The following is a 13,859-nucleotide window of genomic DNA, read 5'->3' as shown; positions in this document are numbered from 1 at the left end:
CAGAGCCAAGTACCATACCTGACAAAGTGACCCCAGTTCTCTAAATGGCCCCCTGAAGTATTGAACTCACAACTGAGGGTTTAAAAGACCAAGGCTCAAACCACTTCACTATGCTTATAGTGCAGCAATGCAGGTTTAGATTGGACATTAGGAAAAAATTCCTAACTGTCAGGGTGGTCAAATACTGGAATAAATTGCCAAGGGAGGTGGTGGAATCTCCCTCTCTGGAGATATTTAAGAACAGGTTAGATAGACATCTGTCAGGGATGGTGTAGACGGAGCTTGGTCCTGCCTTGAGGGCGGGGGGCTGGACTCGATGACCTCTCGAGGTCCCTTCCAGCCCTATGATTCTATGCCCTACCCCTTGAGTAGTACATCCCACTCTGTATTATCCATGCCTCTGCTGGTACAGGGCTCACTGCTCCCATTGGCCACGCATGACCGTTCTCGGCCAATGGGACTTGCGATGGCCCAGACCTGCGGAGGTGCAGGTAAATACAAGCCGCGGTGGCTAAGCCTGGTGAACTACTGTCATTTTACTGCCCACCTGTGCGCTACCCTGATCATTAAAGATCGTTTTTTAAAGAACCCGGAGTATGAGGGAAGGGAACATGGAAACTGTCACCATCCGGGGAGTCCCCATCAGTGTGTCAATAAAACGATGAGCCGCCAGTCTAAAGAGCTGCCAAATTTTACTGAACAGCATTTGGTGGTACCAAGCTGGAAGGGATCACACAAGAACATCAGAAGGGCCAGACAGGGTCAGACCAAATGTCCTTCCAGTCTAGGCTCCTACCTGATGACAGTGGCCAATGCCAGGTGTCCCAAAGGGAATCCTCACATGATCCCTCTCCTACCACCGATTTGCAAGAGCTTTGGAGGATAGGGTCATAATTCAACATGAGCTGGACGAATTGGAGAAATGGTCAGAGGTAAATAGGATGGAGTTTAATAAGGACTAATGCGAGGTGCTGCTCTTCGGATGGAGCAATCCATTTCTCACACACAGAATGGGACGTGACTGTCTAGGGAAGAGTTCTGCAGAAAGGGATCTAGGGGTCAGAGTAGACCACACGTTAAATATGAGTCAACCATTGCGAAAAAAGCAAACATGACTCTGCGATTAATAGGAGTTTCGTGAGCAAGACACGAGAAGTCATTCTTCGGCTCTGTTCCGACCTTATTTGGAGGATTGTGTCCACTTCTGGGTACCACATTTCAAGAAAGATGTGGAGAAATGGGAGACGTTCCAGAGAAGAGCAACAAGAATGATGACAGGTCTAGAGAACATGAGCGATGAGGGAAGACTGAAAGAACCGGGCTTGTTGCGTTTGTAAAAGAGAAAACTGAGAGAAGACATGATAGCATCTTTCAAGTACCTAACAGCTGAGGGAAGACTGAAAGGCTGTGTCTAGACAAGTTTTTCCACAAAATCATCTGCTTTTGCGGAAAAACTTGCCAGCTCTCTACACTGGCCGCTTGAATTTCCGCAAAAGCACTGACGATCTAATGTAAGATTGTCAGCGCTTTTGCGGAAATACTATGCTGCTTCCGTTCGGGCAAAAGTCTTTTTCCGAAAAACTTTTGAGCAAAAGGGCCAATGTAGACAGCAGAGATTTGTTTTCTGCAAAAGAGCCCCGATTGTGAAAACGGCGATTGGGGCTTTTTTGCGGAAAACCGCGTCTAGATTGGCCACAGATGCTTTTCCGCAAAAAGTGATTTTGCGGAAAAGCGTCCTGCCAATCTAGACGTGCTTTTCTGAAAATTCTTTAATGGAAAACTTTTCCGTTAAAAGCATTTCCGGAAAATCATGCCAGTGTAGACGTAGCCAAAGATTTGGGCTTGTTTAGTTTGGAAAAGAAGACTGAGAGGGGACATGAGAGCAGTTTTCAAGTACCTAACAGGTTGTTAGAAGGCGGAGGGAAAAAAATGGTTCTCTTGAGCCTCTGACATCAGGACAAGAAGCAATGGGCTTAAAGTGCAGCAAGGGAGGTTTAGGTTGGACATTAGGAAACACTTCCTAATTGTCCAGGTGGTTAAACACTGGAACAAATTTCCTAGTGCGGTTGTGGAATCTCTACCCCTGAAGATACTTAAGAGCAAGTTGAATAGACACTTGTCAGGGATAATATAATGGTGCTTGGTCCTGGGGAGTTGTGGCCCCTCCTCTCTCCTTCCAGAACAGACGGGCAGTTTGCAGACCCACACAACCTTGGATCTGAAAGCAAGCCAAAAGTGCTATCAGCTTAGCCTTGAACAAAGACGCAGTGAAGTTTCTGGGCTTGGATTTTTAAAAGAATAATTTGTTTCCTTGGAAGGCAAATTTAACCCTTGGGGTGCAGCTTTTACAAATGTACAATGTATCCATTTTATTCTTTTATGCAGTTAACCACTTAAGTTTCAGTAGAAGTTCTTATTTCTCTTTAGTAGGTTTAACAGTCTGTAGCCAAATGTTTAAATTGGATTGTGTGGGGGGTTTCGTTTGCCTAGATGATTAAAGGAGGCTGCAAGAAACAAGGAGTCATTTGAAATCATGTTTTCCTCCTTACAAGTTACAATATTGCTTAATTGCTTTTCTTTAGAATTTGGAGGAACACTTCCCGTAAACTGGTAAACTTATTCTAAACTTGGTGTTTTGCTTTGGGTTGGGCAAGTGTGTTACAGGAGCCCGTGTTTTCAAAGGGAAGAGCTAATTCCTTTCAGCTACTTTCCGTGTTTCCTCTCTCTCTGTGTATGCGTCATGAAGAGGGGAAGAGGGGTGATGTGCTGAATTCCCTCCCCTAAGCTTGGTTGATACGGGTGTGCCAACTGAGAAATCCTTTTTTTTCTTTTTCTTCCCCCACTTCTTGTGCGTTGTTCGGCTGTAGCTGCTTGTAAGTTACATTTCTCACGGCAGGGCGGATTTTTGAGTCTGCCCGGTTTCGAGTGTCAGACCTTAGCAGCTCGTGAAATAAGGGGAGTCGTCACTCCCTCACATATCCGCTGAGTTTCGAGGTTCAGCTGACCCCTCCCCCTTTGCATTCAGAACTCCCTCGTGGGAGAGCCCTGGTGCAGCTGGGATCAGCTTAAGTCTCAGAGCTATGCAGCGGCATTCATACGTCACTCATTACATTCATACTCCTTTTCCACACACCCTTTTTTTCTACAGTTTCCACATTTAGATGCATCTTTCTTTATTGTCCAGTTCCCAGGGGTTTCTATTAAGTGGTGCTGCCCTAAGACCCCCATCACTTAATATCAGACTTCATGAGGCTCCTATACTAGGGAAGACCAGGGCACTGGAATTCTTGTAGACGGAATTTTCCGCGCGCGTTTTGAAAGTCTCTGTAAGACACCAAGCCGAGAGTTCGCCTGCTCACGCTATTTTCTTCGGCGGGTCAATGAATCAAGAGTTTGCCTGCTCGCATTTATCCCTCCTCCTCCTTATTTGGTTGCGAGATGCTGGACCAAAATCCTCCCGCTCACAGGGGTTTCTGGCACCTGCCCCAGTACGACCGAACACCATGCCTGGAAACAGCTTGGAGGAATGGGGAAGTGCTATGGCCCGGGGTTAGCCTTAAAGGTTAGTACTACGTCCACAAATAACAGAGAGAGACGACAAAGCTTTCCCACCGTTCCGGGTGCCGAGGGAGAGTCATGGCACCACACCAGCTTTTAGCGTCCGAACACAGAGGGCCCAGTATGTGGGGTGCTGTGATTGCTACGGTCACCATCATGGCTGCTGTTCCTCCCCAGCCTCAGCTGCTGCAGTGACCTTTTCCATTCTTGGCCCCACTGTTTGCCTCCCTTTGCTCTGCTGGGTCCTGCCACTCTGCTGGGTCCTCCCCCAGCATCTAGCTACCCCCCCCTTCCTTGAGCAGGTCCTTCCTCACTGCCTGCTCTCCCTCCCACTCCACTGCCTTTCCCACCCTGGCTGTGTCTAGACTGGCAAGTTTTTCCGCAAAATCATCTGATTTTGCGGAAAAACATGCCAGCTGTCTACACTGGCGGATGAATTTCCGCAAGAACACTGATGCTCTCATGTAAGATTGTCAGTGCTTTTGCGGAAATACTATGCTGCTCCCATTTGGGCAGAAGTCTTTTTCCGAAAAACTTTTGCGCGAAAGGGCCAGTGTAGACAGCACAGTCGTTTTTTCTGCAAAAAAGCCCCAATGGCGAAAATGGCGATCGGGGCTTTTTTGCGGAAAACCGCGTCTAGATTGGCCACGGACGCTTTTCCGCGAAACGTGCTTTTGCGGAAAAGCGTCCTGCCAATCTAGACGTGCTTTTCGGAAAACGCTTTTAACGGAAAACTCTTCCGTTAAAAGCATTTCCGGAAAATCATGCCAGTCAGCCCCCATGTCTAGTGTATGTGTGGGGGTGGGAAAGGTATGAACCTTCTCCCTTCCCCTGCCTTCCTCCCCTCCCTCCCTGGCGCTCTCCTTCCTTGGTTAGAGACGTATTTAGATCAAGCTACGGTGGACAGCAGCTGCTCTGGATGGCAAAGCTCTGGGCTGATGCATCAGGAAGCGAGACTTTTTGCGTGTGTATCTTTATTAGTTGTTGGCTACGGAGCAGGCAGAGAATCCCAGTAGGGCAGGCGCGCTACGCAGTAGAGGTTCAGCTATTTAATCTGGGCGGTGGATACTCTAGAGGACCAGCACGTGGGGAAGGCCCAGAGAGGTCAGGGCTGGGGTCAGATCCAGCAGGAACGTGCTGGTGGACGTTATGGGGAGGATCTCCCACAAGCTGGCACTCGATGGGCCCACCCTGCGGAGAGCAACAACCCAATGGGTCCACCTCAAGCTTTGGCTTCTAACTGACATGACCCAGGTGTTCCCAACCAAAGAAGCAGCCAGCCCTGAACCTGGGTCCTAACTCTCCTGCCTTGGAGCTGGGGGAGGGGACTCTATCTTGAAGGGTGGGGTAGGAGACTCAAGAGGGAATGTGGGGACTCAGCCCCACTGCAAAGCAGGCCCTACATCTGGGCCTTTACAAAGGACTGAAGCGGCGCAGGGCTGGTCTAGGCAGTGGGTCCTGGCAGGCTCAAAGCTACGCTCTCCTCATGGTGTCCTTGATCCAGTCGCTGTAAAAGGAGACACTCGTATACGTGCCGGGGAGGGTCCCAGATGTAGATCCCTTAGAGACAACCCCCTGAACTTTATCCTTACACACGAGGGGGCCGCCGGAGTCACCCTGCAGAACAAAACATGCCACCGATGGAGCAGAGCTCAGTGAATCGGCCCCCTACCCCCCGATGAATGCCCAGTGACACGGCACTCTCCCTCCCCCCAGCCCCGATTTCTCACCATAACGGCACAAATATGGACACACTCGTGCATAAGAAGGATTTGCGAAGAGCAGAGGTACCTGTCCTGCATCCTTGCCTTCCTGTGGACGGCCCGCACACAGCATTAACATGGGGAAGTAGAATGCAGATGTGCATTTATCATCATCCAGCACCTCCACATCCACCTCGCGGAGCCTGCTCACCACAGAGGAGTTGTCCCCTGGAACGGTGCATCCCCATCCAGCAATACTGCAATTGGTACCACGCGGTAAATTCTCAAAGGGACCGGCCATGGGGATGGTTTTCACATGTTCATTCAGCTTTGCAGGATGAGCCAGCTGGGACACAGCAGTGAGGAAGAACAAGAGAATGGTTGCACTGACGGGGAAAGGAATGTACACCATGCCCAGCAGCACCCGAAACCCCTTGGGAACGGCAGCTTATGGATGGTGTGGTATGTGCAGCAGTGTGAGGTCACTGGGGGTGGGGGATGGGATGGGGCGGTACCTGCGGCAGTGTGAGGTCACTGGGGGTGGGGGATGGGATGGGGTGGTACCTGCAGCAGTGTGAGGTCACTGGGGGTGGGGGATGGGATGAGGGCGGTACCTGCAGCAGTGGGAGGTCACTGGGGGTGGGGGATGGGATGGGGGTGGTACCTTGAGCAGCATGATGTCATTAATCACGGTTCTGTTCCTGTATTTTTCATGCGGGAACATTTTCGATACTTTGATCTTTTGTCGTCTCAAGTCTATTAGTTTGTCTATGTTGTGGGCTCCCAGGAACACAGTGATCGCTCTGTAAAAGCAGGTGCAATACACGGCCCGTTAGGGACAGTCATGTACAGGAGGTAGGGGCACAGCGTCTGTGGGTGTCACTGGTAAATGCTGCGTTGGGGGGCAGTGCGGGGGGCTGACTGCTTCAGCTGGGCATAATCCTTGCCCAATGGTGCTGGGTCCCTACTGGTGACCACCAGCCTCTCAAGGTATTCCTTGAACTCCTTCATTCATTGTTTTGGGCCATCTGGATCCAGGCAGTGGTCCATACCCAGCCTCCCAGCCCAGCATCCTGCAGAGATGCCCTGGGGCTGTGACCCCTCCCTGCCCCACACTGGGCAGCGGACCGTGAGCCCAGCTGGTGTCAGGACCATAGCCCCATTAATTTACCCAGCGCTGTGGCTGGGCCGTGGGTTACAGAGGCCCATAGAGACTCACCGACGCCCCCAGAGCAGGTCAGACCCCTAGGCTCTGCTCCCCCAGCCTGGCCACCCCCTGTCCTGCATAACAGCACCACAGCTCCCCGCTCCCCTGATGACCCCATATCCCAGCCCAGAGGCACTTACTCTCCCTGGCAGTGAGCAGCCGTCAGCACGAAGTTCTCCGCCACCAGGGACCCACCACAGCGAGCTATCTTATCTCCCCGTTCTATTTCCAGATAGGCCATGTAGGGTCTGGAGTGGGGCCGGGCTTCCCATCCCCCGTAGATCTCACCTGGGGGGAGACCAAGTTCATTCAAAGAGCCCATCCCCTCTCCGGGCGGGGACTGAGCTCCCCATCTCAAAAGGGATTCCCCACAGCCTCCTCCCACCCCCATGATTCTCTCCCCGCGGGATCCCTGTGCCAGGATTGCTGCTCCCGACTCTGCTCTGCCCCACATGGGGCTGGTGGGCAAATCAGAAGATCTGATCTGGCTGGGTGGGGAATTGGTACCAAACGGACCCAGAGTAGGGGCAGTGATTGCTCAGCCTCATGTTCACAGCTCTGTGGGCCAAAGTCACCCCAGTCTAGTCCAGCCCGTCCCCTGCAGGGGCTTCTGTAGCTGCTTCTCCACCCACCCACGGGGACCAGGCGGGGCTGCTCCTCACTGATCTCTCTGAAATTCCGGTGCCAGGGGAAGTGGCTTTGACTGAAGGAATCTGACCCCAGGGAGCAATTCTGCCCTTCAGCTTGCCTGGATTTATTTCTTCTGCAACCTGGTTCTTTCCCTCGTGTGTGGGGAATAAGGGAAAATTTTCTGGTTTTGGTGGCTGCGGGGCTTGGTGAACTGAGCCCAGCCACACCCCAGGGTATGAATTCAAGCGATCAGCCTTCTCCAGCCCAGCCCAACGCACAGGGCCCCCTCCCCAGAGCCAAGGCAGCATGGAGAACTGGGGCCCTATGCAGGATCTTGGGGGGCTCACAGTGAACCAGCAGTACCTGCTGGGGCAAAGCTGGCCTGAGAATGGGCTGTAAAAGATGGGGTACAGGAAAAGGAGAGGGCTGGTCAGACTGACTCAAGGAGCAGGATATGAACATGGGGCTGTTACGGGGTACAGGCCCTGTCATGGGGCATGTCACCCTGTGAGACCAATCCCACAGTTCAGTTTTCCCCCACTCACCAGCCCCAGCCCCGGGGGGCAGGAGAAAAGCCACGAGCAGCAGGATCAGGAGCAGCATGGTCACCGTCTGAGGAAAGCGACAGGGCTGGTGTCTCAGCTCTGGGGGATTTATAGAGCCAGCTGCAAACTGGACATCACGTGGGGAGCTGACACAATGCTGGTTCTCACAGAAACCTCAGTGTCATGTTGCTGTCACTTGCAGGGGGAGACAAAAGGGAGAGCTGATGCGTGGAGAACAACCTCTCACTAGAGGAAGGAGCCCAGGGTAGGTCACTTTTGTACAGAGCATCCTTCTCCTCCGACCTCTCATTCCTTAGATCCTGCATAACTGGCATCTGGCTCACTTGCAGCTCACCCATCTCCTCCGCTCCAGCAGCACATCTGGTGGAGATCGCGGGCGATGCTGAGTCACCTGCTGGTTTGGCTGGGTTCCCTGCTTCCTCCCCAGTGCCTGTCTCTCAGCAGTGCGCAGGGGACGGGGACTCTTCTGGGAATTCCTGGAGCCCGGCCACAAAGCCCTGACCAAAAATTCTCTCCGTGGGTGGGGAGCACATAACACACAATTTGATGCACCTAGGGGAGCACAGATACCATGGTGATGGGTGATGGAAAAAGCTCTAAGTAGACAGGGTAGAGCCATGTTCCTCTGAGCTTGCCCCATGGCTGGCAGAGCTAAATACAGAGCAAACATCCCCACGGTACAGGCTGAGTGCTTAGAAACCGGACCCTGGCTGTCCAGATTGTCAAATCGCTCACATAGCTACAATTCTGGCTGCCATAAAGCCACTTAAAATCACCCTCAGCCCTGGCCCTATTTCTCCATCCAGTCCTTAACCCCAGCAATGATTCGTTATTTTTCATAAAGCTGCAGTGCTCGGCTCAAGGGACTTTGTGCAAATCTCAGCTTTTCTTGGGGTAAAATTCCGTGTTTGGAGCCCCCGAGGCTGTGGGGCAGAAGTTGAAGACCCGAGACCTAAATGCGTAAAGCTCTGTAGCCTTCTCCCTGTCCCATTCCCTTGGGCCACCCCAGTACCTTGGACAGCAACCACAGAGCATGAGACCCCCCCAACCCCGTCTCTCCCATAGGCTGTGTCTACATTGGCACGATCTTGCGCCAAAGCGCCCGCTTTTGCACAAAAACATGCTGCCTGTCTACACTGGCCGCGAGATCTTGCCCAAGAACACTGACGTTCTAATGTGTGAAATCAGTGCTTCTTGAGCAAGAACTATGATGCTCCCGCTCAGGAAGAAGCCCTCTTGAGCAACTGTTCTTGCGCAAGAGGCCAGTGTAGACAGGCAACATGAATTTCTTGCGCAAGAAAGCCTGATAGCTAAAATGGACACCTGAGCTTTCTTGCACAAGAGGTCATCTACACCGGCACAGATGCTCTTGAGCAAAAGCACATCTCTTGCTCAAAGGCACATGCCAGTGTAGATGCTCTCTTGCGCAAATACTTTAACGCAAGAATTCTTAATTAAAGAGTATTTGAGCAAGATTATGTCAATGTAGATGTAGCCATAGGGTATTCTCCAACCCCCCTACAAATGGCATCTTCATGTCTCATAGGAGGTGGCCTGGTCCTGGGGGTTGCAGCCCCATCTATATGGGGACAAGAAACCTCATATAAGTGTGGCATGTATCTTGTCAGTCTTCAGCTTTTAGCAACCATGGAAGAAAACCCCACACTGAACACCTCAGTATTGTCATGTGATGGGTTATTTGTTCCCCTTTTGTCAGTGGGCTGACACTGTTCTGTATCTTTCTCTTGCTCCTAACGCATTTGAAGACCCTCCTCTCGTTTCCTTTTCTGTTCCTTAGTAGGTGAAACTCATGTTGTGCCCTAGTCTGTCTCCCAATGGGAGCGGAGATACCCTATGCCGGTGGAGGCACAAGTAAATAAGGCCATGTTAGCCCCGCCTGCTGGGGCTAACCCTGGCAGACCGAATCCAGCCTACTGCCTGGGATTCCCTCAGCCCTTGGCTAGTGTATCGTAAACATATTTATGTCACTGAACATCTACAAAGTACTCCTAAATAAGAGACGCTGCTTATTCAGTCCTGTTCTTTGTGGCTCCTTAGGGCCTGTTTTTCTTCCGACAGCCGGGGTGTCTGTTTATCTTACAAAAGATGTCTCCTTTTTGTAAATAATCAAGCATGCAGGAGATCTTGGACCTCATCATTGTGTGGGAAGAGCAAACTGTTCTTCCAGAGCTTGGGGGGGGGAAGGGAAGGACAAGCATGGAGCGTGCAGGAGATCTTGGACCTCATCATTGTGTGGGAAGAGGAAACTGTTTTTCCAGAGCTAGAGGGGGGAAGGAGAGGAATAGCATGGAGCGTGCAGGAGATCTTGGACCTCATCATTGTGTGGGAAGAGGAATCCTTTCTTCCAGAGCTAGAGCTGAGCAAAAGGAATGCCGATCTCGATGCCAAGATACCCAAGAGCATGGAGGAGAAAGGATATGCCCGGGATGGCGAACAATGCTGCATTAAAACAAATGTGGTGAGGCAGACCTACCAGAAAGCAAAGGAGGCACACGTATGGTCAGGAGCATCATCGCAAATGTGCCACTTCTGTGACCACCTGTGTGGGATCCTAGGGGGGGACCCAATAAGCTTCCAAGGCCAGGCGGCAGATTCTTCCAAGGACTCACTGACAGCCTCGGCAGTCAATAGTCAACCGGGGCAACCTATGTTGCCAAGAGCCAAGAACTTTTCATTCTTCTGAAGACAGTCCTCACCTCTCAGAATGTCTCTCAGTCGTGCATTTAACCTGGCACAGGCACTTCTGGTGGGCCATGTCTGGACTCTGTCCCCCATCCCACCCACAGGCTCATGCCCCAGCCTGTCCAATAATGTGGCTGCCTAGAAACAAAGTCCAGCTGCTCCCCTGAGAACTCTGGGTTGTTCCTGCTGCATGGTGGTCGCTTAAAAGCATACTGGTAGCTTTGCGCAGAACACATCCCTGTTGTCTGTAGAAAGGCCTTCATTCTCTGTTAGCAGATTCACTTTTACCCACCACGACGTACTTCTTGAAACGTTAGCTCATCACTTTTCAACATAGTGGGAACAGCAGCAAGGTTGACGGGCACTGCCCTGGCTCTGGTTGCTGTCCATCTGGCACAAAACCCACTGGTGACTCTGCCCACTTGAGACTTTCACTGATATGCTTTGTACTCCAGTGTTGCCAGACCACATACTGTTGGCTTGGCATGGCAAGGTGTCGTACGATGGAGGGAGGAGGCAGAAAGGCCTCCCCAGAAACTTTGTGAGAAGGATGAAAGAGTTCCTCTGTGAGAGCTTCATGGAGTTGTGCAGGGAGGATTCTTGCTCCATCTCCAGACACATAAACAAGTAAATTGGGGTCCTCAGCACTGTGGAAGGAAGCATCAAACCCAGTTGATGTCCAGTGTCTGCCCATTGGAGCGATTAGGGAAGAAAGGAACGCATAGCTGGAGGAGACAGTCCCGGAGTCAGGGGACAGGAAAATGATCAGGAACCAGAACTGACGAACCAGGAGATCCTTCCTGGCCAATGGGAGCTGCAAGAGTCCATACCTGCCGCCAGAGTCCACCTCTAGTGCCCGCCTCTGCACTAGCCTAAGCGTTCAACAGTTGTGTGAACAACAAGTGAGGAGAACATGAAAACTGTCAGCACTCAGAGGAGCTTGCATCTGTGTGTCATTTAAAAAAATAGCGGTTGGTCTAAAGGGCTGCCAGATTTTACTGAGCAGGATTTAATCGTAATGATCTAATTAAAATTAAAGGAGCCACACCTGTCTGCAGATACGTCAGCTCTGAAGGAATCACAGTACTCCCCATTAAAAGTTATTTCGTACGGCGTTTCATATAAAATCATTTAAAGGGTTCTTTTACAATTAAGGAGAGAAATTAGATACTAGGTCCTCTTCCCTTTTTTGTTCTTCTACGGAAGGGAAATAGATAAAACTCCCTTCGAACAGTTTGTAAGATAACCAAATAATTAAGAAACAAGATTAACAGTGAAGACGACAATACACGTGCTAACCACAAACTGCCTCCTTCCCACGATAAAACCCTAGCTCCGTTTTTCAACTTTTGCTAAAGGAAAACTTCTGTAGAGCAATTGTACAACTTTGATTACCAAAAGCCCTCTGCTAAGATAAAGCTAAAGAAGGACAATCTCAACTTGAACAACACAGACCCTCTAAACTTTGTAAACTGTAAAAGTCCTTTTCCCATCCCTGACAAGGAACATGCACAACAACTTATGGGTACGTCTAGACTACATGCCTCTGGTGAAAGAGGCATGTAGATTAGGCTACCCGGCATAGGAAAATGAAGCGGCAATTTAAATAATCGCAGCTTCATTTAAATTTAAATGGTTGCTGCGCTGAGCCGATCAGCTGTTTGGCTCAGCACGGTAGTCAGGACACTCTGTGGTGGACATCAAAGGCATTTGTTGACCTCCCAGGTATGCCTCCTGGGATGAGGAGTTATTTAAATTGCTGCTTCATTTTTCTTTGCCGGGTAGCCTAATCTACATGCCTCTGTCGCCAGAGGCATGTAGCCTAGATGTACCCTATATGAGCATGTTTGTATATTGCATGACACCAAGATGGTGTCTTATTCAACAAATAGCTACTTATTCCAAAAAAATTGAAAGGAAAACATCATAATTTTAAAATAGAAGACATCTGTTCCAAGATGAACACTGCTGTAACACAACAAGTATATTTTGGGGAGCATTTACCAGAAGTTGGATGAGATAAACATGTTTAAGATACACTCACCTTAAACAACTGTCCATTAAGAGGAGTAGTCCAGTTTTAAAATTTAGCTGTAAATTGCAATGCCAAATTGTAGTGAACACTCAGAATGTATGAGTAGTATATGCAAGCTGTCAATTGAGGGGAATTTGTATAGGTGTTGCATAAAAAAATATCTGTAATCCTACAGGGCTGCCAAGTTTTACAGAACACACAACAATTTTAATTCAGTGCAGTCACAATTTTACAAGATCAACCCCTGTTGCAGACATGTCAATTGTGAAGAAATAACAGTATATCCCAGCGTATGTTCACATTTAGTACAGATTTCGTATACAGTAAACATTCAATGAGATATTTTACTATAAAAGGGAGAAATTATCTAGCAAGAAAATTAGACCTAGTAGACAACTGTGCAAAGAAAAAAGATAAAATCAAACCGTTTTTGAAGATAAACCCGCTTCTTAATTTTTTGCCTAACCATGTACACAAAGACACAGCTGCTAACAACGGACGTTGTACTTGCTCAAAAGAGAACTTGTGTAAAGATTTTTTTTTTTTAACCAAAGATCCCTCTTTGGAGATAAAGCTATAGCCCGATGAGCCCAGTCCTAAAAACACAACCCTTCTGCAAGGCCGCACACCACAACATGACACTAGCTGTTAACTTTTTCCAGCATGTCCTTTTCCTCATCGTGGACAATAAAAGTTCAAAAGAACCGGCAGGAGCAGTTTTTATATCGGAGGGCATTAAAAATGCAGCTGATACCAAAAACGGGTATTTTTAAAAAAACATTCAAGGGGAAACTTTATTATTTACAAAAAGGAGACACCTCTTCTAAATCAACCCTCCACCCTGATTGGCTGAAGAAACATAGGCCCTGAGGAAGTCATAAAGACCAGTTTTGCATGGGCCGTACCACAACAAAGATTTTTGTTTAGGAATATTTTCTAGAAGTTCAGGGGCATAAATATGTTTAGGATATACTAGCCAAGAGCTGAGCAAACATCAGCCCAGGGGCTAGATTGGGTCTGGCAGGGTTAGCCGCTGGTGGGTCTCCATATGACGGTGTTTAGCTGTACCTCTCATTGGTTGCAAATCACCATTCCTGGCCAATGGGAGTTGCAAACCCCCATACCTGCGGAGGTGCAGGGAAATCTATTGGCAATGGCCCGTCAGGGGAGTACAGAAGCCTAGGGCAAGATCACAGGAACAAAATGAGACGGACGAGGGCACAAAATGAGGCTCATCAACTAAGGGACAGAAAAGGCAATGGGAAGAGGGTCTTGAAATGCCTGAGGAGCAAAAGAAAGATCCAGGAAAGTGTCGTCCCACTGCTGACCTGCGAAGGAGAACAAGTAACCCATTGCATGACCATACTGATGTATTTAATGTGGGGTTTGTTTGCATGGTCACCAAAAAGTGAATAATGACCAGATACACACATATGAGGTTTCTTGCCCCACAAGTA

General features: G+C 49.5%; 1 protein-coding gene across 1 annotated transcript; it reads right to left on the bottom strand.

Annotated features, from left to right (window-relative positions):
• Window positions 1–4,525: 4,525 nt before the first annotated feature.
• LOC112547170 (mast cell protease 1A-like) lies at window positions 4,526–7,766 on the bottom strand. Its single transcript, XM_075911811.2, has 5 exons — window positions 7,644–7,766; window positions 6,609–6,756; window positions 5,926–6,064; window positions 5,350–5,607; window positions 4,526–5,175 (listed from the first exon to the last, which is right to left on the bottom strand). Exons 1-5 carry the CDS (start codon window positions 7,699–7,701, stop codon window positions 5,032–5,034), a joined length of 747 nt encoding a protein of 248 aa, XP_075767926.2. The 5' UTR covers window positions 7,702–7,766; the 3' UTR covers window positions 4,526–5,031.
• Between the last annotated feature and the right edge of the window lie 6,093 nt (window positions 7,767–13,859).

Source organism: Pelodiscus sinensis, chromosome 30 (assembly GCF_052426305.1).
Source record: "Pelodiscus sinensis isolate ZL-2025 chromosome 30, ASM5242630v1, whole genome shotgun sequence".
Classification (NCBI taxonomy): Eukaryota; Metazoa; Chordata; order Testudines; family Trionychidae; genus Pelodiscus; species Pelodiscus sinensis.
This window is presented reverse-complemented; position numbering and strand designations above follow the sequence as displayed.

Bases quoted from the DNA above. Each gene is read 5' to 3' on its own strand.
- LOC112547170 (XM_075911811.2), bottom strand. From the start codon at position 7,701: ATGCTGCTCCTGATCCTGCTGCTCGTGGCTTTTCTCCTGCCCCCCGGG. The intron at 5,608-5,925 runs GTACCACCCCCA...GCTGTGTCCCAG, and splicing joins ATGACATCATGCTGCTCAAG to CTGGCTCATCCTGCAAAGCT. The intron at 5,176-5,349 runs GTACCTCTGCTC...TTTGTTCTGCAG, and splicing joins AAGGCAAGGATGCAGGACAG to GGTGACTCCGGCGGCCCCCT.